This window comes from Rhea americana, unplaced genomic scaffold (assembly GCF_003343005.1).
Source record: "Rhea americana isolate MKP2758 unplaced genomic scaffold, rheAme1 scaffold_43, whole genome shotgun sequence".
Lineage (NCBI taxonomy): Eukaryota > Metazoa > Chordata > Aves > Rheiformes > Rheidae > Rhea > Rhea americana.
The window spans coordinates 2572999-2598634 of NW_028186568.1; the positions used below are offsets into that span (position 1 = coordinate 2572999).

General features: G+C 37.8%; 1 protein-coding gene across 1 annotated transcript in view; it reads right to left on the bottom strand.

Annotated features, from left to right (window-relative positions):
• The window catches only part of DISC1 (DISC1 scaffold protein), a 208517-nt gene that overhangs the window by 145969 nt on the left and 36912 nt on the right, over window positions 1-25636 (bottom strand). Inside the window, 2 exon segments of the mRNA XM_085315478.1 lie at window positions 3787-3916; window positions 7181-7328. Coding sequence (XP_085171604.1) covers window positions 3787-3916; window positions 7181-7328 — 278 coding nt within the window.

The following is a 25636-nucleotide window of genomic DNA, read 5'->3' on the forward strand; positions in this document are numbered from 1 at the left end:
CTCTTTTTAGCACATTAAAGGAAAAGAAATTCTTTTGCTGTCATGTAAAAATTCTTACATCTGCTGTATTTAGAAACTCTAGCATTTCTATAACCTCAGTCTCCCCACTTACATTTCAGTAGCAAATTTCTATTTCCTGCTCCAACATCAACTGCTACAGGCACCTTTTGCCTTTAAAAATATGCCAGTATTTCCTAAGCTATAGACTTAAAAAATGAAAGAAAAGAAAGAAAAGAAAAAGAAAACTGAATCTCAGCTGACACATCAGAATCTCAGTTGACACATAATAATAGAATTTTGTTACAGACTGATAGCTAAAGTGATCCTAAAGTAAAGACTACCAGTCCTGCTGTAAATAATTCCTTTAGGCTTCCAATGCAACATCAGGTACAGGATGCAAGTAGTGAATAACTGTCTGTCTTCTCAATCCTTTCTATATTCCTATTCAAYTTCAATTGAAAATTTGAAATTATCCCCTTAACTTAAAATGACCAACACTTTGTCCTCAAGTGCACTCATCCAGGCAGAAGTACAAATTCCATCTATTATGATACAGATGTGTTACACATCCTCATTTTTCCTTGGAAACCCAAAAGATAGCTTGTGCATCCAGTAAAGATAGCATTTACAGAAGGAGTCTGGGTTGCTGAATTAATACAGTTACTTACTATATGATCCTTCGCTCATTTGTCCCAGAATTTGAAAGCAAAGGAAAAAATTAAAGGAGAGAACTAGAGAAAAGTCTTGCCATTCAGTTGAATATCATACTGAAGAACTCARTTCTACTCCTACATTTCTTATGATCTCTGTGAAACTTCACAAGCAACTTAAACTATTATCTCTACACKTRGCCACAAATTGAATGTTCACCATTTTCTATATAACCAACAAGAGAGATCTCTAAAGTGCTATCTACTCCCACCATAATTCTGCCTACTGACCATATTCAGTCCAGTAAAAGAGGAAAAAAAAATGAGGTAAATAAGTAGGCATTTCAAAATGAACATTATCATGTGGTTTTTGACAAAAATTCAATTCTTCATCTGTAAAATAGCAATAAAAATATCCCTTTACTCCAAGCAATGTTGCAGAGAAAAAAATTAGTGGTTTTGAATCACTCAGATGCTATGTTGATTAATGTTATAAAGAGAGCCCATTAGCAAACGTATAAATCTGTATACAAAAAAGGGTTAACGTGGCATACTGAGAAAAGGTTCTGTGGCTGAATACTGAATAACAAAGATAAAATGGTATTTTGGTATCCAAATAAGCACTTTGCATCTTCAGCAATGCATGAGACGTGGATCCAGGGGAAAAAAAGGTATCTATAATATATCATATAATTAAAGATTGTCATAACACACACATGCTATGCACAGATAGCTTCCTTTGCTTTGTGAGTGCTTCACTTTGAAACCTTAAATTATATTTAAAACATTAAAAAAAAAAAGTTAAATGGATTTTACTTAACTAATGCTCACTTTTAAATAAAAGTATTTGCAGGTTTGCAACATTGTCACAAGCTTCCCAACTCTCCACTAGTATTACTTAAAACAAGAAGAAACAGTCCTTGCACCTTTGAGCCCTGGCTCAAAGAATTCAACTTATATTAGTGCTGTGAACTAGATGCATCAATTATTTTTTTCCTTTTTTTTCTTTTAGATTGAGCTACAAGAGAACAGAGTGGCCCATGTTTCAGTCCACAGGCATTTGTCAAGGAGATAAAGGTCAGCAGGCCAAAAACATCAGTTTTGTTTCTTTAAATCTCAAATCAGGCTTTTAGTGTGCACAAAGGACAATTCTGTCCCTGTATTGCTGGTTTGGGAATACTGCCAAGATCTTAATAGGCCCTACTTAATACAAAGACCTTCATATTCTTTGAAAATGTTCTAATCACTGCAATAAGCAGCCTGCATGGCAACAGAAAGGAAGATGAACAGACTTTGATTTTACAACACACTTTTCAGTATGAAATGTTTTTACAACATAAGTAGATACCAGAAGCACAGAACTTCCATGCACAAAGAAAAAGCTACTCTGCTTGAGAATACTTCACATGCATTCTTTGGGGAATGGAAATTTTAGCCAATAAACTGGAATTCTCTCATTCTTTTCCAGAAATGGCAAGAAGCCTCTAATGTACTCTCTGTCAGGCTCCAGAGACAGATAAAAAGGACTTAAAGTCTCAGCATGGCGCAATAGATGATATTCGGCTCACTAACCGTAAGCTGGAGTTTTACTACGTGGATTTGAATTTAAATTGAAAATTTTAWCATGACAGCCAATCACTACTGTTTGTAAACTGCTAACTTCAGCAGTGGGCTAGTACTGTCCACTAAGCAGAGACTGCAGCAGAAACACTAACATGCAAATTTTAGGTATTGTCACAGGCCTTTCTTCAGTCAGTGAGGGCAAATACAGAACTGAGAGGAGAGAAGGGAACTGTGAGGAAGAAAGGGAAAACAAGGGAGAAAAAAATCTTTTCCAATCACATGAGATTTTGAGCAGAAGCAATCCTTACGGCTTGTTGGGAGTCCACCACAAATCAGCCTTCTCCAGAATCTAGAGTTCATGGTCATTTTGATCATGCCATGCTCATAWATGGCATTCATGTACAATGGTGTGGATGATTTGTCTCCCATATCACAATTCAGAAATAAAAATTCACTTGGATTAAGTACAGAAAAATTAGCTGGCACAGGACTAAGTACAGCAGTTTTCACTGGAATAACTTAACATAGTTGCCTGAAYGTCTAGATCACCAGAAATACTTGATAATAAGGTTAAACTAGACAATGTCTGCTCTTATACACTGATGAAATAAATCCAGACAATGCAAAGGTGATGAATAGGATGGAAAGACATTTCTTAAATTAAGTAAAAACTTTAAATCCATCATTTAAGATGYTCTTCTCTGTTTCTTTCTTTCTTTATATACATGTATGCAGGTACGTTTACACACACACCCCACTCTACTGGCAGATCCACTAAAGAAAGAAAAGTATAAAAATAATGAGATTTCAAGAAAAGACAGCAGGAATAAAGAAAATCAGACTTATCACTAGCTCTCTAAGATGTCACAWTGCCAAGTGCGATCACTAAGGCCAAGTGTGATCACCGAGGAAGAGGTAAGACTTGTACTAGAAAATAAAYGAAAATTTTTGAAGGATGGTGAAAAGAAAGAGTTAAATTACGCTTAAAAAAAACTTGCGGATTTTAATTTGGACAGAAGCCRTCTTAAAAACATTACATTTGCCAATCAACCACACTGTGACATCATGTGTCAGTGTAAAGTTACTGCTGGCAAATGCTGACTTTTCCATGATGACTGCTGCATCCTCATAAAAGGTAAAGACCAAATTTCATGAACAGAAGCTGGTAAATCCCATATTGATAATCAAATCTATTTAGAACTGGATAGGAGATTGCTTCCTTCAAAACACTTTTTATCATCAAATAAAAACTTCTGAAGATCAGTGAAATTTTTAAAAAAATAGCAAATTAGAACAGAAAGAGCACACTTAAAAACCTAACGAGGAAAGTTAAAGCATACACACAATCTACAGAGCCTTCCAGTTCTGCTTTTCTGTAATGAGATTAAGACAACTCCTGCGGCTGCCATCTCCAATCATCACTTAGATTATCAGCTGGACTACAGCCARGCCTCTAATTGCTACACAGAAGCAAAATCACTATTACAATAAGTTTATTTAATTCTGTCTGACAGCTTACRAGCTTTTCCCCATGCAGCACTGGTTCTTATAAACAACTTTGCAGTCCTGTTACCTGTAACCATTTCTTTTCTTGAAAAAGTTGGTTTCGTTTTGTGGCCGAAACCTGAATCCTCTCTTGGTAGGTAGATCTCAGAAGTTTATGTTCATTTTCTTGCCAGAGCTGAGTTTCTTCATTTCTAACCCTTTGAAAAATGACAAAAACTAAAAATTAGTGTTATTACTGGGTGCCTACTTCTCAAAGATTAAAAAGAACGCTACGTGCTATGTTCAGAGTCATAACAGTCCATCAACAGAGTAATGATCACATCTTAAACAGATASACAGTTAGAGAACAAGAGATTTTCCTTGGCATATCTTCCTTTATTATATCAAACATTTACACTGTTTTTACAACATGTTCAAGAAAGAAAAAGGAAAACTTGTATAGCTTCAGGCTTCCCCCAGCTACTTCATTTTTCAGAAATTTATCTATCACTACCTTGAAAGAGGCAAAACTAAGGAGTGTAATTTCTATCAATATAGAGAAAATTCTTTTTTAGACAGAAGTTTAGAAACTTGCCAAAGCCATTTTTGCAGCTTCTGTCAGTTTTTTGAGCTCACACTAGAGATCATCTGGAGTGTTTGCTTCATGATGCCAAACTTTACTTCACTTTTGCACAGTGAATTCTTTCAAAAATCAAATCTCACAGTGGTCGGTACAGCCCTCAGCTGTGAATCTTTTCATGATTGGATCCCAAGGTAATCAGTCCATTGCATTAAATGTCAAGTTTCTAATCTACTTTTCAAAATGGACCTGCAAATAATGCAAGTCTATTTTCTCATGCACGTTTCTGCATAAGGGAACRTGCAATTGCACAGATAATTGCATTTCTGTATCCATATCTCCAGGCACATGCATGTATTTCCACATAAAGGGTAAAGATGTATTTCAATTTTTTATTTTAAAAAAAAGTTCCTCTCAAATGAAGAATATTTTTGAAGCCTGGTTTCCCATTACAATCTTGCAAAGCAAACACATTCATGCTACACACAGAACATGCATCACAACTCTCTTTTTAACATGACTAATCACACAATTATGATCTCCATGCACAGATGTTTATCAAGTGCATAGAACAAGAGAGTCATGTYTTTTCTGCAGGACATGTGCACATTTTACTTCCTCCCTATGGACTGGAGAGCCCACTAAAAAAAAGAACAAAAAACAAAAAATCTRCTTTCTAACATAAATGACATTAACACTTAAACAAAATGGATGTAATAACGACGTATCAGTATTTCTGCAATAACAAAATCAAACAAAGAACGATCTGYGTGTGGGATGCCAGGCCATCACTGTGCACACGCCCTACAGTGATTACAGATCATTACGACTCCAACCAACCGCRATTTCCAGCAGCTCTGAAGCGTTCCTGCGTTAGTAAGAGCTGCACCTTTAGGGGAGTTACGTATAATAGAAGTTTCTGACTGGCTGATGAAAAATTGAAGGATGTTCCATGATATACAAAGGTTATTCCCAGAAGCTCCTTCACAATCAAAAGTACCTCTTAACTACTTGGCAGTAAGGAAACAGAAACGGGATCTCTCCGATCTCACCAAACCCATGTGCCTACACTAAACCTTGCTTGTATCGGCTGCCCATAATATCTCATGCTAACAGTTAAAGTGTCCACCTAAARTGTCTTGTCTCATAATTTAATAGCACAAAACAAAAGCAGGACAAGAATTTGAGTCATGTGTATTAAACAACCCACCAAAAAGGCTTTTCTTTGAAAAAGTTCTTCAGGGTTAAGGAGGACAGACTGGCCTGACTTCAGCAAAATTGCAATGTTCTAGCCTTCTGGGGAAGATCTGACTCATCCTTTTCATTTTCCAGAGGGAAAAAAAAAAAAAAGATCTTGGATATCTTGGTTTGTTCTGATTCAGAATGAAAGCAGAGACAGAAACCTACAAATTCTCCATGAAAAACTAGCCCTGCTTTCTGTTCTGTCCTGCTTGCAAATACCGCTGAAACAGAAACATTTTAAACACGTCCATCAAAGAGAAAGGGTATGCTCACTCCATCAGCAAAAAGGTCCGGCTGCAGACAAAGTGGTGTCAAGCACGGTAGGYTCTAATGACATTTCTCTAATGAGAAAAAGAAGGGATGACAAATAACAACAGTCAAAGTCTAGCTCAAAGAGAGGAGTGCAGGCAAGGCAGAAAGGTGAAGAGTAAGAAGATAATCATCTGACCCTGAAGAACAGCACTGCTCTTAAACCTGTGCGAAGAAAATAGATACAATCATCAGAGGAATGGGAACAGTTTCATGAATGTATATATTATATAAATAAATAAATATTTTAAGCAGGCTGCATATTTTAAAGGTGCTTAGCAAATCAACTTCTATGATACTGAAAAAAAAAGAAAACTACCTCTAAAGCCAAAAACTTTATTACAAATTAATGCATAGGGGAAATGTATCTTAACRTCAAGAACAGAACATTGTATCCTAAGCTTTCTGGAATCATAAAACAGATTCTTAGGGGTTCAGAAGGTAGAAGGAAATAGTTTTGAAGGAGTGCAGTCAGTTTTAAATGTCTCATTGCTAARTACTGTAAACAGAGGCTTGAAAAAAGGCTTACCAAAAAAAAAAAAAAATCAATACCTTCTCAATAAAATCAATAAAATTATCTCYACTGATTTTATCTACTTCTCACACGCATCAAAAATTACAATCAAATTTACTGACTAGCACACTGTAGACTTCATAAATGCTAGATGCCAGAAAATAAAAGGATTTTTTTTTCATTTGTGCTTTAGCATTAGAGAACTTCCAATACTTACGTAGAACCCTATTAGTTTTAACAAATTGAATCAGAAGCATAGCTGAAGACAGACCCACAAATACAGATGATTCTTTCTTCCCAAGCTAACTACCTCCCTTGGGTCATCCAATGCCTCTTACATTYCCTCCATCTTTGCAGTTGTTATCCCTCCAAGGAAACAATGAGACTATTTTTGTGACATTTCACAGTGCTGAGCACGTTACTGTCACTTAACTAATGATGTATAAAAGGAGGCTCCCAAAGATCTATGCATCTCAAAGAAGAACCTATTTTTACTTAATATTTAAATGCCCATCCATTGCCTGAAAAYGAGCATCAGAATTAACTCCATGGGGAACCATTGCTCAGGTTGCCTTGCTSTTGTATATTTGAATTGTTGTGTCAGGATTCAATCCCATTTTCATTCAACATCAGTGAGAAAAGTTGCTAGTTTACCACAACTAGTCTTTTTTAGGGCAACCCTGGAAGTGAAGGGTTGTAGGGAAAAAAAACAAAGATGGGACATCAATATGCTAGAAAGTCATTAAAATTCTGTATTAAATATTTCATAAATTGCATTCAACATTTCAAGAAAAACAGAAGTGTCATTTTACAAAATAAGGAATCTAACAAACTTACCGATCTCTGGCCCAGTGCAATGCTGCTTGAACTTGGGTAACAAATCTGTCCAAAAAACTGCTTATTGAAGGATGTCTTGAAGGAAGCTGAAATTTTAAAGAATTTTTCTCTTTCTCCAGCTCTTCCAGTTTTCGTCTAAATTTATCAGCTAGATATTAAATTACAAAAAAGTAATTTTGTTACTTAACAGTGACCCCCCCAAAAAAAAAATCTGTTTCACCTAAAAAAGAAAAAAGACTGATCAATAAAAAGTAAAATTCACCCCGCAGATAGTGCCTTCCCTTTTCATAAAATATTTCAGTCTGTTTTCCTCTAGGTTGAAATTACTAAGGCTACAATGGACAACACCAGATATCCAGAGTGCTATATACTACTTTATTCTTTGATGACAACAAACCTGCAGGCTTCCCACCAGTTTCACASAGTTTTAATTTGGTAAGGCTCCAAAGATTTTGCTCGCACTTATCATTCACGCTCTTTTCCTAGAGTAACAGCTTTGAATTGAATTTTAAGAAATTTCCTACTCTTCAYTGCTCCAGGTTTAAATGAGTCGTAGATGGCAGTGACACGTCTAAAACCAACCTTTTAAAAACAGTACTGTTATTAGGTAAAGAACTACAGAACCRGCTATGATATCTTACCAATACATTTCAGCAGAAAATGCACATGCATTTATAGGAATTCTCACAACTGTCTCACTCTAGGCTCTCCTGAACTATGTCATCCAGCAAAAGGATTTACTTTCAACTTCAAGGAAAAATAACTGTAGTTCCAAAAGACTGTTTTGATTCTACCACAGCTGCCCAAGCATGCTTCTCTATATAAATTAGTCCTTACTTTGTCTCCTTTCCCTACATATAAAACAACWGAATATAGTTCCAAGTACAGAAGATTATTTCTGGAATGTTTAATCTCTGCTCCTACAGTGCAAGTATATTAGCAGAATCATATACATGACAGATAACAAGCCTTGTTGATCCAAGCCAGAACACCTTCAATATGTACATTAGTCAAATTGAGAGTTTTGAGCTAGTCCRCAAATGGAAAAATCTTTATGATTTGGTACGTTTTTTGTGACATTGCTCTCTACAATTTTGTGATTAGCATTCCTTCTCTTCTAACATTTTCAATACAATACGTTACTATCCAAGTAAGATCGATTTGTGCTCTTTACTGCCTATTTTATTTCTCAAAAGAGGGGTTGTTTACCTTTGCTCGTTTTAGTTAAATGATTCATTTTTACAATAATCTATGATTAGTACTGATCCTTCTTCTGCTTCTGTGCAGATGAGATGGAATAAAGATAACTAGCATGTAATAACAAGACTGCCTGAACATTAAGGGATGGATCTTCTCCCTAGACCAGCAGACTGTTCAGTCTAATTAAACTGACGTTGTTATTTCTTATCTTTTGTCATAAAATGCAGCCAGAAACTCTCACCGAAATCAGCACCATAAAACTTACTGCTGGGAACAGGCTCTGCCCCAATAACATTTGTATACACACGTGCATATGCACAGTTTGCACAAAGCAGAAATACATTTTCTTTAGTAGAATTGGCACTGATTAAGTCCACTCCATCCACTGCAGTATTAATACAACCCTGAGCACACGAGATCTCTCCCCTGATAGCCGCAGCTGTGTTTGTGTCTTACAGTCTGGATGTGGATTATTGCAGCAGTGTAGTTTTGCTGGCAGCTCCAATCTGTCCTCTTCAATACTTCAGCTAGCCTTAAAGTTGCTGCCCTGGGCTCTGTTCAGCGTTGAGCATCATACTTAACTGTCAGACTAAATGGCAGATGGAGGAAAGCAGAACTGCTTCTGAAGAAACTAAGAAGAACTTAAGAACYAGAAGAACTAGTTCAGAAATACATTTTCACTGTGCCGGTGAACCACATTCACGGTGGTTCATCCTGGCGACCACAGTTGAATAATTTTGTGTGACAAAGAAACAAAGAACAAAAGAAATCGTACAACAAATTACTGTAACACATCGGATGTGAAGATGGTGGAAAAAAAACAATGTTCAGAATTTACAAAGAATTTGACAGTAAGTGGGGACTGAAGGAGGGATGCAATCATTCCTGGCATTTATTGCCTTATTAGGGAGCACAAGGTGTATGTATGCAGAGTCTTTTGGACATAAGTATTTAACACAAACCCCACATGCACCCCATCAAGAGGATACACTGTGACAGACTTGCAGAAGAAACCAATTGTCTTGGACTATTCTGCCATTAGACTATTAGATTGTTCAAACATGAGTTTTTCTTGATCCTAATCATGAACGTTGACAGCAAAAACATGAGGGAATTGCCACCCACCAATTCCTGCATACCTCAGCTATGGTTTAGTAAGTAGGATTTCTGCCGCTGCCAAAGGCAAGAAAAGTGTAGTATCTTGTTCCTTTGACATTAGTGGAGMTGTAGGTAGGCAAAAGAAAAATAGAACTGAGATCTGAACAAGGCCCAAAGGAAGGCAAGATGCTATACATGGATTCTGACACAAAAACGTTCTGTATGCCATGGCCCCTATCACATGATAYGAATCTGAAATTAGGACAACAGCATCTCCTGACTCTTGTAGAAAAGTCTTGAGTTAATTTTCWTTACCTAGGGCTCTCTGTCATAGCAGATGTGGCAGACAAGTGACAGCAGACAACAGTGGACAATGGTTATCATCAGCAGGGGAAAGGAATTTTGGGCAAGGATATATGAGCCATCTTTTACAAGCAAAAGAGGGCAGTAAGGAAATCCCCAAGAACCAACTCAAATCAGAAAGTCTACACAGAGCAGCATCTTATAGAAYTGTTGGCTTCAGGTCAGAAGCAATATATAGCCAGAACCTCTCTGAATGTGTGTAAATGCACTGTATATACACTTAGTAGCCAACTCTGGAAAGAAATGYCGGATGATCTTGGACAACAAAAAGTAGGCAGGATTTCCTTTTTAGGACATCTCTTAAATCCCTATTCRTCAGTAACTCCACAAGATGTGGGGGTACAGATGAGACTCCCACACCAGTACTTTGGAAAGAAAAAAATAGCATTTACACTTTATGTGGAATTTCAAACACAGTAATCAAAAAAAAAAAAACACTATTACAAAATAGAAAAGGAAGGACTGACTGTGACCAATGACCTCAGAAGGCCACAACACACAGGAATACCTCCCTTTASTCAAACCTCTCCCTGTTGGGCTCCCTGTGCTACCTGCGCTGGAGCTGTGGTGTCCCTCTAGAGCTGTTCAAACAGAGGTTGGACACATGGGAGGACAGGCTTTCCCCTTTCCAGGGGGCACAACAGCAGGAATTACTGTTGTAAATCCTCCCAAGTACTCACTTATAATAGAGTGTCACCAAACTAACAGTCTGCAAGGAAGATTAAGTCCAAACTGCGAAGTAAACTACAAACAATGGCTTGGGGAGAAAAGGGCTTATATTTGAGCTAATATAGTGCAAGAAAATACAGGTCTACTCTGAGATTCATGTGACAGGATTCAGAGGAACTCCTGTGACTGAAAAATGAGGCGTTAACAATCCAGGTTTACACAGGTATTCTGCACTATAAAAAACAGCTGCTCCATTAGAAGGCACACTGGTCTTCTCCTCCATACCCAATGCAAGTAGCTGGAAGACTTGCACTGAAGAAGCATTAGACCAATAAAATCCAYCTTATGACACTTGAATTCTTTCTTCAACATAATGATGCTAACTCTGTGTCCAGCTGTTTCATAATTCTATGCTTAAGCATCCTAGGCCTAGAAACTGAGGCTATTTTGGGATAGAAAACAGAAGAGTGAATCCACATACCAATTTATTTTCTCTCTCTCTCTCTCTCTCTCTTTCTCTCTCTCTCTCTAACTCTTGGCTGCATCCTGCTTTATATATTTCTGTCTACACAGAAATCAATTAGTTTCTACTAACAGACATTTCTAAATAATTTGTTCCAATGGCATTTTATAAGCTTCACTGCTAGCCATATCCACTTGTCACCTCTCAAAAGTAAATGATTGTTTATCCTTTCAGCATTGTCATTAGGGGTAAAGTTCAAAGACCACYCCCAAGTTGAACACTGGAGCACTCAGGTTTTTAGGCTCTTCTCCCAGAAGAGAAACTCCCCTATTTGACCTTGCTGATGYATTTAGTGCTTGGAGAAATAAAGGCACCTCAGAGCACCAGCTGCTGAGCAGGGACCATGCAAATAAGGCTCATCTCAGTCCAGTTTTCCATGATGCAGTTCAAGACAGAGAGAGAGACCTGGACCAAGCAGAAGTAATGGAAATGATCATAAGCCTAGCAAATATGACATATGAGAAAGGATGCAATAAGCAGAATTCCTTAATCTAGTGGAGACAAACACTGAGGGGAATAACTTTTAATACTAGTACATATTAGGAAGCTGCAAAGAGTAACAAAACACTTTTCATGTCTAAGGACAACTTGAGTCTTCAGTAACAGACCTGAGTTACAGCAAAGGAGATCATGAAAAATATTACAGATGGTAAAGTGCTAAAACTAACTGCTTGGGAGAGCCAGGGAATCTCCATCAGTGGGGAGTTTCAGGTCAGGCAAACATTTGTCAGGAATAGCTTAGACACAATTTTTAAGGTTGAGGTCAACAAGATAACTGAATACGTGTTCTTGTGGAGATCCCAACAAGAACATGTCCTCCTGAGATCCTTATCCACCATACTTTCTAGAATTTCTTAGCCAAGAAGTAGTCACAGGAGGCCTTTGCTATAAGTCATCAGACTTARAGACATCACTTTATTTCACCTTCATTTTAGTCTTTTAAGAGTGTTACTCCAACACAGACAAGACCTTCAGAGAAACCCAGAGCTCACTGGTGATTTGAGATACTGAAGGAAACCACACACACTTAAAAATATGTATCACAAACAAAGGTTCTCTACTTTGTTCTCTACACCATACTTCACCYCAAAAGTGTCATTTAAAATACAGTTTACATGAAAAAGTAACTTCTCCAYTTGATGAAGTAACATGATAGACATATATGGCATTTGTTTACTGTTTCTTAAACAAAAGAGTTTTGATGTATTCAATATGTACTGTATAATGGARAAGTGTTTTGAAATAAGGCATAATTCTCCTTACCAGTCTCTTATTTCACTATGCTCTGTTACTGACTTTTATYGCTGCAGCACTCCTACAGATACCTCAGCTGAAGCTCACTACTTCTGTGCAAACAGCAAAAGACAATCTTCAAATTACCCTTCRTCCCATTCAGTTACTGTCTTGTGTACTTCAAACACTCCTTTCAATTTTAAGGCTAACCCCAGGTATGCGCATGGAAGATGCTGACTAACTACTGTTCTCAATTAAAAAGACAGTAGTTGAAAAAAATCTTTGTCTCTTAGGATCATGTTTTSTAATAGCTTTGAGCAAAGGAAGCAATTTTCATTATTTTTAATTGACCATACAAGAACATCTCGCTACCTCTCTGCTCTCTACATAGTTCAAGGTACTTTTTTCAGTTCCCATGAAGAGCAATTTTATTTTATGAGAAATACTTATCATCATTTAAAAACATTTAAGATTATCACAGTTAGGGTAGAACCTTATTTGCTAGATACTACATATATTTACGGTTATTTATCTCTGTTCTTTATCAATAAGTGAGAGTTCAAACTTTTTAAGTTTAAACTAAAAAGCTATTTGGGCTGGGGTCCCTGGAATACACTAGCAGTCAGTGAAAAAAGCAGCTCCTGGAGAGGACAGAAAACAGAGGCTGTGGTTTACCAGACAAGGCTATATCCCCTTGCTGCCACAGCCAAACGCTCTTCCAGTTTTGTGTTCAGATGACAAAAGGCAGACAACGGCTGCTAGAGCACAATGCAAATGAGAACATCACCACTCAAATTGCCCCTTCCAACCAAAACAGCAAGTTTCTGAAATTCAGTRCTCCAGTCACCTGCTGCTCAATTCTGAAGACTACCACGAAGAACAGCTGAGTAAACGCAAATCCTGGCTTTCAAACATCCTTTGGAGCCTGAAGCACCTGCTCCAGAATTCACCTGAAACCCAGAAAGTCAAAACGTTTATAAAGTGCTAACCACCTTCCGTAATTCTTTGTTTTGTGCATACTTCTCATCGTTGTTTGGTATTCTTGCTTCAGGCAATAAATTATTCCAGTTCCCACTTCACCCTATTAAGATGCTAGATGGGTGTTTGCCTCTCATTCTGATCCTTTCTAAAGTTAAAAGAATAGTAATCTGAAGAGTGTAAGAGAATAGTAAATTGAATGCGATGACAGAATAAATCTTAGCARAATCAAGAAGAAAGCTTTAGGCCTTTGACATTTCATATAAACTGCCAACAAAGTCATGTCTATACTGATTCAAATATTSCAGACCTAAACCTTGATCACAGCCAAGAGGTAGATGGAAATGGAGTTCTCAGACCATCTTCTAGAAATAAACTTAAAAACTAGAAAACTTCTAGAAATAAAACTTTAAAGGTTGGATCAGAAGAACGTTAGCATAAAGAAGTTTACGAAAGTTGCAACAACCGCATCATTTGATGACTCTGGAGAGCAGTTTCCTCACTTTCCRTTTCACTCCTGGTCTATGCTCACTCTGTCCACTGCAGACAGACAAAGAACGAAGCGTTTGAGGACCCTCTAGTAGCTAAGGGATGCATCCTTTCCAATCTCTAGGTATTATAACTCAGGAACACAAGTCCTCCTTTCTCGTGAATAAGGGCATTTCTGCTCCTTTATCCAAYGCTGAAGAAGAACACGGACTGTGCCACTGATTATCCCCTGAGCTCGACAGGCCTCGCTAACAGAGCGTGAAGCACCTAAGAACACCGCGGACAGCAGGTACTTAAAAAACACTCTGAAACCAATGCTTGAAAAGAAATAAACAGAGGGCAGCACCCTTTTCCGACAGTGGTTTTACCTCACCGAATCCCCAGGAGACAGGAAACACCACCTCTTCTTTGGAGAAGGGGAGCTGAAACACAAGGTGCATTAAATGACAAAGCCATGCATGAAATTTCTGCCCAAACCCTTATTTCAGTCTAAGTCTCCTGAACTGACAGAAAAACTCAATGCCCAGAGTATCCAAACACCACAGCAATGACTTGAGGTCACATCTGATGTCACAAGCTTCCCCTGCTGCATACGACATTTGCTGCTTACAGTCTCCTTCCTTTCAGAAAGAGGCTGGTACACATAAAACGAGGCAGGAAGGAAACKTCCTTTTCTAAATACTCCAACCAGAAAAGCCATGGAGATCAGTGTCTGAATAGTTTCTCTCAAGGAACTTGCAAGCAAATTCTGTGTCTCCCCACGAGCTCTGCATTTTTCCTCAGCAGTCTACATCAATTACAACGCAGAAAATCACTGCATCTTTAATACATACATAATTTTTCAATGTACAGACTGTTGGTGCTGTAGCAGAGTTAGCAACCTGAAAGCTTTTAAAACACAAGTACAGACATGTTTCAGCTGTTATAAATCATATAAAAAGAAACCTGACACACTGGGAGATACTGACTTTTCTCCTTTAATTCACATTGAATTTGAAAGTAATCACTCAGATTTTGAACAAAAAGTGAAATTCTCAGAAGCTTCAGAGAGGCCTCCCCAAACCACAATGCCAGGCCTCCTACCTACGATTTATATTTCAGCACTTAGAAGTCTATGCTGTATGTGAAACTTCTTGCCTGAAGGGCACGAGTCCAAGCCTAGCACAGACTTGCAGCATTAATTTTGAGCAGCACCTCTATTTTGTAGAGCATCCACAGCAGCCCCATCACTAACRCATTGCCATGGAGATCTGTACCATGCTCCCTCTGTCTCAGAGGCAGATTAATTAAACTGAACGGCAATTTATGGGCACAAGGTATAGGGCTCAGTGGGTTTCCTGAGGATGTAGGTACAGTTACTTCAAGTTTCAGCAGGAAGATCAGTAAGAAGGAAGGTGGAAAGGTCCTGCCAGCAAGCCCACAAGAGGCAAGCATCCAGTGGGAGGCATCAGGGCACTCAGGTGGGTGATTTTTCTCATAAGTGACTTGGTCAACATTAKAAAAATGTTGCTTTCCCATGTTTCGTTCTCATTATCACCTGACAGCTCATGTAGGCTGCATTACCCTCCCAGCTGTTCTTTCTAGGCAGAGTTGAAGGCACATCAGGACTATCCAGATAAACCTACATTGCAATTTTCTGTAACATCACTATCCTGTGAGCAAAGTAATTGTTATTTGCTACTATCATCTCACAGTGGAGCCTCAATCCTAGGCCAAAACTCAATCACAGTAGATGCACACCGAAAAAAGAAAGCAATTCCTACCCCAGTAAGCTTACAATCTAAACAAATGACAGTCGAAAGATAAATGGAGAAGACAAAGCAGCAGATGCACAATATAGGTCAAAATGACATACAATATTTTCAGAATACCAGCAACTTAATCTCCRCTGCTCTTAATCTGATACTTCTGAAAACATTTAATTTTAATAGTATTTTAATAGCAACAATTTTAATAGTAATAGCTTTTTGTGAATATTTTACTTTGCAATATAAACTAGCTACTTCTGTAATCTACTAAATGCTGTTTTAATTAAATTTTAAAAACTACCTGTAACATACATAATAGTTGCTGAAATAATGAACAATTTGCAATATGTGACAACCCCTTACTCATCACCATAACTGCATTAAAATAATGACACAATTCTATACAGTGTCTATCTCACAGACATTATCTTCAGATTTATTGAATCTGTAAATTATTTCAAATACTGTAAGGGTTTTAATGCATCAGGCATTTTTTGGAGACATCAATTCCATTTTAATCAACTCACAGTACAAAATAAACAATGTCTGGTTGACTGTTTGCTTTTCATATTCTGTTGTAGSTATCAAATTTTCAATGAAACCACTGAGATGTCTGCATTCCAATATGACTTAACAGTAAAAATAATTTACAATAACGTCAAAAGATACGTTAGAAGAAAAAAAGGAACAAGTTGATTGCTGGTGCACTTTATTTTATACCAACACTACTTTATAAGCAGTACTGACAGTACTGACACTACATATGAAATTGTACAGAAATAAAGAAAAGCACATCCTGCTGATTCCAGGCTGAATCTGCATTAAAAGATACATACAGATATACAGCACAATGACAACCTCTATTCTGAATTAAATTCTGTTCTCAAAAAGATAACTCAAAACAGGGAAGCCAGAARAAATCAGCACAAAGCTCACTGGCTTTCAAAACAAGTCTTTCTTTTATTGCAGATGGGTGAGGAAGAACTTTGGGAAAGGTTTCCAATCAGTGCAATTCACACACATGAACAACTGTCAACAACATATTAATTTCAACTGAGAAGGAATCAGTCTCATCCCATTTCATCCTTTTCRTTGCTCCAAAATTCTCTAAGGTACCTTTCTTCATTGCCTCCTAATAAATGAAACCGATCAACTAGAAGATGGGCCAGTCAATTAACAGAGAAAAAAATGTAATATTCTACAGTGGATTGCATTATACTGCGTGATATCAGTCATTTTTATAAAGCTGGTTTTAAACATTCTACAAGGAATAAAAACATCTGATGGACAATGTCTGCGCTTTTACATCAAAGATTTTATAACTAAAGGCACAGGCAGATTATGTTGGCTTATTTTTTTTTCCTCTAGCTTCTATTCAAGCACATATTGTGGATCTGAAGCTCTGTGTCCCAGCTGTCAGACAAAGAACAAGCTTCTTCATTATTTTCTACCCTGAACACACAGAGAATATCATCCTAAAAGACACTGTCTGAAACAAATTCATTTTTTGCAATAGAAGTCCAAAACTATTATAGATAAATAGTGTTCTATAAAGGTTTCTACAAAGTTTTCTTCTTTTTTTAGTATTTTTAAAAAAAAGCCATAAAAATAGACAACAAAGTAGCATAAGTTGAAAGCTAAGAAACACCAGCTAGTAGGTGTAAAGTTGCTTTAAGAGGAAGTTTGAAAAAAAGTAGCGCAAATTTTATAATTTGAAGTATATTAAATCATGCAACATCCCCCTGGACTACTCCATGTAAAAAAATAAGCTTGCAGTTACAGTTAATTCACCAGCTAGAGATCAGCATAACCAAAACCAAAATGCAATTACACAACATTATCTTCCTTCTGCAGCATGGTATACTGATGAAAAATGCATCAAACATTCTCTCCKTTTTATAGAATGAATATTGCACACAGAGAACTAAAAAGAAACTATAAATACATAAACAGCCCCAAACTTATTGCCCTGAAAACTTCAGTGGGAGACTCAAAGCTTTGCTCTGGAAACAAAAAGGGAGAAAGCAGATAAAGGAAGTCTTTGTGGTAACCGAGCTGAAAACAGYACATCCATTCATTATGGATGAGGACCGGGATGCCAGAATACTGCTTTTAGTTAAACAAAATCTTTTTTTGTTCCCTATGTTTTCCTTCACGAGTTTCCACAACAGTGCTCAATGYTTTATCACATTCCAGGTCCCCACTCTCACATTTAATATTTCAAATATACATATCTACTAATTTCTTCTTTCCCTGTTCTCCCCTTTCTGTTCCTTCCTCATCTCTAATGCCCTGCAGATATCAAATTAATTCAAAGGTGAAATTTTAATGCCCTTTCCAGCACTTTGGATAAGTAGATGCAAAACCAAAAAGGGTTTAAAATCTGTTAAAGATGCTAGTTTGGTTCAGTCTAGATACTTCTCCAATTTCCATCATCCATCACTGTTCTAGCTCCTGGAAGTTATTCTGTTATGCTTCACCCAGAAGAGATCATATTCTAAGAAATAAAACAATAAGGGGGAACAGTTTACAACATTTGGGATTTGTTCTCAGACTCTTTTGCCTCCCCATAAATCAGGATCAATTCACAGGTTCCTAAATTCGGTCAGATCCAGTAATTTCACCAGTTCAAGGAATCAGAACTCTACAACAGAAGACACTACACCATTTAAACACAGAAGAAGACACCATTTATTAACAGTCAGCAGTTAAGTCCCTTCCCTTTGAACCTGGCCTTACAACCCAATTCCCTCTCCTCAGCAACTCAGAGGCCCTTACYGCAGTTTCTCCCTCCTCTATTTCTCTGCCCTTTAGCCATATTCCTGACGCACACTCTCCATCTCAGCTTGCAGTTTAGTCTACTTTCTTTCTTGAAAGTAATTTGGGTTCCTCTTGAATTTGAGGGATTTGCAGACATACTACCAGATTTAGACAGGCCTGGATCAGCACCCCCTCTTCCTCCCCAGCACACTCCAGGCTGTGATCAAAGGTTAGAATAAAGTTAACTTTTGATGGGGGCACAGTCAGAGGCAGTAAAACAAAGGCAATAAAGCCTTTTAGCTACTTCATCTATACCAAGCACAGTTTATTAAGATTTCAAATACTGAGCTTTTGACTGTTTCCTAAATACCATCTTCAGTGCTCTCTCCTCAGGACAGCTTTTGGCACCAATGTCTTACATAAGGTAAGYACAAAATAACTGAAATCATTTGGGGCCCAGTGACAACTGGAGTTTGATCTCACAATTCTGGCAGGGGAAAAAAAATGATAGGCTGTCAAGTAAGAGTTTATTACCATTTTTTCTTTCCYCCTCCTTCCAGGAAGCCATATCACAAGTACACTTTCTTCAAGTGATMTCAAATTTCAAAACATTAAATATTTCCTGACATATCCACAGGGAATATCAAATTTGAAAAAAATTCCTAAGTTCATGGGTTTCAAAATTGTGAACTTTTCTACCAAAATGGGTTCTCTGAACTGTAATGAAGATYTGTCTCACTACAGTAACTGCAGGTGAGACACCTCCTCTGCTATATTTTGTACTTCATGTCAGCAGCTTCACAGCTGTATCATATATTGCACTGCAAGTCGCTGCTTTCTGCTGTAGCATTGCTCTGAAACACTTTCTCCCTTCCCTGGGCACCCATTACAACCTTCTCAGTGTCTGCTCACAGTCCTGAATTGTTCCACTGTGTCAAAGTGAAAAGCACTTTCCCTTAACTGGAAAAGAAACCCAAGGGAGACAAACTGCTTACCTTAAAGCTACCCTTACCTTTAGATATTTTCCAAATCTTCTGAAGCATATTCTTACCTATTTTGTTGCTGAGTGCTTATGTTTTCACAATTAGCATATGCCAGCTGCTTAGCAGCAAACAAAGGGCCCAGGAATTATATACTTCCATGAACTGCYATTCATTTAGAGCCATCTTAAAACTGAAAAAAAATCAGCTCAGCAGGTTTTTAATTCTAAAAATTACTTTGGCTTGCTTTTTGTGGCCTCTAAGCTTCCGTTACGAAAGATGAGCAGATCTACCATGTTTCCCTTGGAATAGCAGCTGTGTGTGCTACTGCATGAACAAAACAGCCTTGAAAATTTGAGAAGTCTAGCACAACGTACGTTCCTTTATAAACGACCCAGTCTATACACCAGGACAACAGGACGTAGCCAGCAGAGTTGGCAGTTCTGGGGCACAGCCTCTGTGACACAGATCTGTACCAATGCACCGTGGCAGTGCCATAGACAGTGCGTGCACCACGTTCAACTTCTTACAGAGGCTTCTAGCCACTACGAAGACAGCAATTTTGAAAGATTTGGACTTGGAACTGCCCAAATTCCACCACCAGAAAAAACACACAGAACTAAATAGGAAGCAGGYAACCACACACAGTATGTGGAGTGTGGTCAGGAACAGAGGAAGTGCTTAGATGACTCACTCAAAACCCAACACTTTGCAAACAAAATGCTCTAAGAGTACCTGAAAATTCTCTATTTTTTGCCYGACCACCCATCAGAATTTTTATAGAATTCATTGTGGAAATATCAACAGCTGAAGTGTCTTTTAGGAGGAAAACAACAATGAAAAACTGGTTTACATACAGGGACCTCACAAAACAACCTATGAGTCTGCTCTGCATCAGAAAGGCTGAAATGAACACAAGAAAGAAATGAGCACACATAAGCCTCCCCATCATAGGTATTGGTGGTTCTCACAGGTCTCTCAAAACACTGAAATGCTTTCAGTGTTTTGAGACATCCTAGAATTCTGCAGTTCTTAAGCATAACATTTGACAAAAGAAAAAAAACACAGGAATGTATACAGAAATAATCAAGAAAACCCACCTAGAAACAGAAACTCTTCTTAGTCCACAGGGAGTTTTTATGTACCTTCATGTATCTACATTTTCAGGTGAAAACAGTGTCAGGATATACAGCACTGTTTCATGAAAAAGAGTTTTGCCTATGGCTGTGCTAGATGGCCTGAAGTCACACACACTGTATTCGCTTATGAGCGCCAACTCTACAGCACTGTTACATGATCTTGGACAAATAACCCGATTTCCTTCTGCTTCCAAGTCTTCTGTCTGTAAAATGGGGATTGTAAAAACTACTCCATAGGGGCCTCATTAGGCTTAATTAACACCTGTGTGAGATCTTCAGATAAAAGCATTGCTATAATTACACAATATTAACCACTTTTTGCACAAGAACCTCTACTACCCCTTTCCTAATTTGACCTTTTCTTAGAAGTTAGTGCCCTTTTATTCTTTTACAGGACTCTCTTCCGTATAAAAGACTGCACTACCTCCTGGAGTCACCTCTTAATCTTCTCATTTCAAAAGATAAAGCCCAGTCTCTCTTTCCTAGTAGAGCAAAAGGGATCCTGCAGTCTCTTTTTAATCATTTTCCCTCCACCTTCCTCCCTTTTACATACACATGCTTCACCTTTTTCATATTTACAAGATTGTTTTCATCCTGGCTCTGCAGCTGTCCCTACTGCCCCAATCCCAGCACTGAAGCTGTCCAAGCACTTTGCGCACAAGAACTGCCCCCCTGAAAACACAAACCACCCGGCAAGGCTGCACAGGAGGATGCGTAGGTCAGCACAGAGAAGACCAAAAGGCTTTTATGCACGTTCCACAGTCCTAAAACTCCACTTGGATCCCAAATCAGTAAAGTAGTTAAGCATGAAACAATACCACAGAGACCAGTAAGCCTGTCAGATGTCCTACTAGATTGAGTTTCCACAAGAACAGCTGCCACCATTCGATGGCAGCAGTTGCAAAGAAGCTGAACTTCCCCCTGCTTTCTCCAGCAGCACACAGATCCACAGGAAAGCAGCTTGCATGTCTAACCACAGTCAAGTACAACAGCATCAAGGCAACTTTGCTAGTCTCTGTGCTTAGCACAGCTAAATTTTAACTTTTGAAAATACAAGATTACCATCTTCCTCRAGCAAATACTGGCACTCGTGCAGGAGCCTGAGCCTGCAACATCTCACCTTCTCCAGCAGCCTCTCCACCTGCTCAYGACAGCTTTCTCTGGCTGGAAATTAAAGCTGCCAGACCATTATATCTATTGACTGAGAGCCAGGAGAGAGAAGGGGTGAGAGGAGCAGAGTTTGATGGAACTTGAGCTGCAGAGACAAGAAGAGAAGCACCAGCTGGAAATACAGCCCCGGGTGACAGAGGTCCAGCCTTTGTCACGCGCTCCTGAAAGGCTTCTGTAAAGCAGGTACTCCAGAAAGGAAATGGGACTTGCCATTTCAATATGAACCTGCATACAGAAAACAGYGTGTTTTCCAAATGTAATCCTATGGTAGGTCCCAGAATTGCTACTTAGAAGACCTGGGTTCTGCTTCCAGCCCAGTAGCTCAGCCTCCCACCAATCTCCTGCAAGTTTGTTAAGCAAATGCATTAATATTTATTCTTTTCTAAAGCATGTGTTATAAACATATTTTTCGCAACATTTTAATTTGTGGTTACCAGCATACAGTCTCACAGTAACTAGTRTATACCTTTTACATGAGTTACGATTATATAGTATTGCTACAGTAGTGAATTTTGCTGTGGATTTCACACTAGGACAGTACAAATCATTTTGCTATACCAGAACACCTTTTCAGAACGTGTATAAAACTAAGATTGCTGTCTGGCTTTCCCCTTAATTTTGTCCAGCAGCTCCCTCTGCTACTGACACTGTTTAAGCAGTGTATCTTTGAAATAATGAGCTAGGATTAAATGAATGGAGACAGACAAAAACCACCATAAATTTCTTTTTTTTTTAAGCATACCTCTGGCAAACACAACAGACTACTATGTACTTTACCCTCCCACACCCACTCAGCTTTTTTTTTTTTTAAAAAAAAAAAAAAAAAAGAAAAAAACTTTCCATCAACCGGACAGCTTAAGGAGAACTGTGGTAAAATATGTAGATCAGACAGATGGTATTTGCTGCTCTTTTATCATTCCTGCTGCTCAGTGATTTTTAAAAATCATGGTAATTCATTACTTGAATGCTCTCAGATATATCCTGCAGCCTGTCTTATTCACTAATAAAATAGGTGGAATTATTTCTACTTACAGAAAGTACCAGAACCTGCAAACCAGGGCAAAAACAAATACTAGAATTATAACAAGAAACCTGAAATAACTGACTGGCATTCTCTGTTTTTAAATTTCTCCTCAAAAGGTGCAACCCTTCTCCTGCTTTATTTCAACAGCTCTGAGTAGACTCTGCCCTCTACACTTCACAGCTGGAGCAGTAGAGCAGGGACACTTTCACCCTCCTTACAGCTCCCTTCATATCCATCCTCACCCTAATCGTTGTCTTAACACTTCAAGTTGTTCATTCCTCCCCACCCTGCAGTGTTTCTCTCTTTCCAGAATTATATCTGAAGAATATTTAATATATGAATAAATAACTACAGAAATTATTCAAGAGATACTATCCTCTTGGATGACACATATTCCTCCTCATCATATACTGAAAACTGTTCATCTGACTTGCATTCTTATTATTATTATGGATAGAGGTGCTATGGCAAGAAGCAAACTTAAAATGTAGGAAAAAAGTCATTAGTTGGGTTACAGAATAAAGAAGAAAGGAGAAAAATTTAAAACAAATAGATTTGACTCTGATATATTATTATTTGATATGTCAGATATGTCTGCTTTGCTAGAAACAGTGTTAATCAGTGCTCAAACAGCAATTTAGGCAGTGGTCATTTCTAAGCCAAACATCCCCTAGTGATAGATGATATGCAAAAATTATCATGTTACTTTCTACAGGCTTCACATTTCAACACATATCTTCTTCCAAGCAATAAGCTCCTGTCAAATTAACTTTCCATCAAGTGTGTCAATTGTACCTCATTTTGTGCTACAGGACAAGCTGACACATTGTGTAAAGGTCAAGTGGAAAAATGTCCCTTCCATTACATCAGCATCATAAACTGATAAAGGTCACTCCACACAATAACTCATAGTACAGAAAATAACTTTGTTGCAATCTACATGCTTAAAAATAAGAAAAAAGCTTTTCATATCATGATGAATCAGGACATGATGAATTAACATTACTGTCATTTTCTTGCAGCCTATACAATCTAATTATAACAGCCTAACCTACAGGCTCTATAGCTTTCACTTAAGTACAGTATTATAATACATAAACTACATGAGGAAAACTCTTCTGCAAAACATGAATATTAAAATCTCAGTATTTATGGTTAATAATACCTTATAATTCTGAAGCTCCAATTGTGTGAAGCTCAAAGGGTTTTACAGTCTTTAATCACAACTCTGAATACTGTTGCACAGTAAGTGATTATACACCCATTTTACAGATGGCTCTTCCAAAGCAGAGTGAGGAAACTTGCCTACAGTTTAAAGAGTGAATAGCAGATGTGATCACATAGACTGATATACAAAAAGGAAAAATTTTTTTTAAGCACCCTGCTTTTCTATATGAATTCATTCTTTCACATCAAAACTTCTATTTGATTCTCCAAAAATATCACTCTGTTGTTTGGAATAACACAGTAAGTCATAAAACATTAAATTGATGGGAACAAATGCAGAAGTCAGAATTACACCAATTTAATGCTTGAGAAGCAGTCATAAGGCTACGCAAGCAACAATCTGATTTATGCACACATAACCCTTATCACCATAGGAAACTTGAATTGTGTTACGCAGTAATGGAAGAGAACAGGAAGAAAAATTTTAGGTTCACCAAGTCTCACTACAGCCATCCAAAAGAGACTCATACACAATTCAGTATACTCTCAGTTTCCAATTATTAATGAAAGATTAAATTTGAATACAATTAAGCTGTGCATAGGGTTCACATCTAGCATCATCAAGACAAGCCTGGAAGAAGTTTGCCAGCTTCAGAGAATAGCAGTAGAAAGATTTTACACAGTGGACTCTATAAGCACAAAACCCAAAGACTTTTCTCGTGATATTGTGCAATTAGTATGCTGATTATAAGCACAGGGCTTCCAGATTTGTTGCAAAGTTGCTTAGGTCTTACTAGAGCTCCCGGATGCCAGCTAAAGATAACCGAAAGCTGTGCGTACCCTGAGCAGGCTCCTTTAGATTCAACTAAGGACAAACTCAGTGCTTTTGAAAGAAAAGAATGAAAAGTAAATGAGATTAGTGTAACTGTCTGTATGCTACAGACCAGGCATCAACCACCCGAATGCCTCCAGACTGAGGCTAATGGAAGCTTTAACACCACCACCATTAATAGCAGAATGAGGCTATTCTGCAGGTAATTAGTGTAAGGCAGACAGCACAGGTATTCTGAAGCCACACACCTCTCTTTCACAGCATTATTGCGCCATTAAAATAAAATAATCTGGCATAGCATACCAACATATAGCTCCTTTCATAGGTTTTCACTTCCACAGCAAAGTGGCAGCTGGAAGCAGTCCAAGGGATGGGGTGGCATTCTTCACAGACCTCTTCACTGCCACTTCAGCTGCCACATTAAAGAACCGGAGTGATGTTTGTTTTACCCTCTGGCATGTTTCCTGAGTGAGTCAAATTCCACTAGTTATTCAAAGATACTCAATAACAACATTATCAAGACCTTAGAAAGCCATAATGGAATTGTAGGTTTCTTCTGTGACAAGTACTATGAATGATGGCAGCACTGTAACATCAGGTTGCAAGTGGCTGTACATCCAGAAGTTGTATTAATGCCTCAATGATTTTTGTCTTTTAGCTGTTCAGTAAAGGAGGACAGGAAATACAAATTTTAAGTCTCTTACTTTTAGGTTAACAAAGAATGGTATTTGCAAAATTTCCCKTGAGAAGTGGATGTTTTATTATAACTGCATTATGACAATATAATATAACCTCCCATTCTGGAGCTGTTATTTATGTTTACTTTGAAACCTAATCAAATAAATGTATTACTGTGTAAAGAAAATTTACCCTTGGCCAGCTTTCTCCTTGACACCTTGATGAAAGCTCAAAAACCCATATATAATAATCTAAAGAATCTGCAGTTCTCTGAACTCAGTGGGATTCCAAGATGCACATCCTATTTGAAGACCAGCGTGGTTGTAAAAGCCTAACTCTGGGAAGTAAAATGTTTTTTGTTTGTTTGTTTGTTTGTTTGTTTGTGTGTGTTTTTTGGGTTTTTTT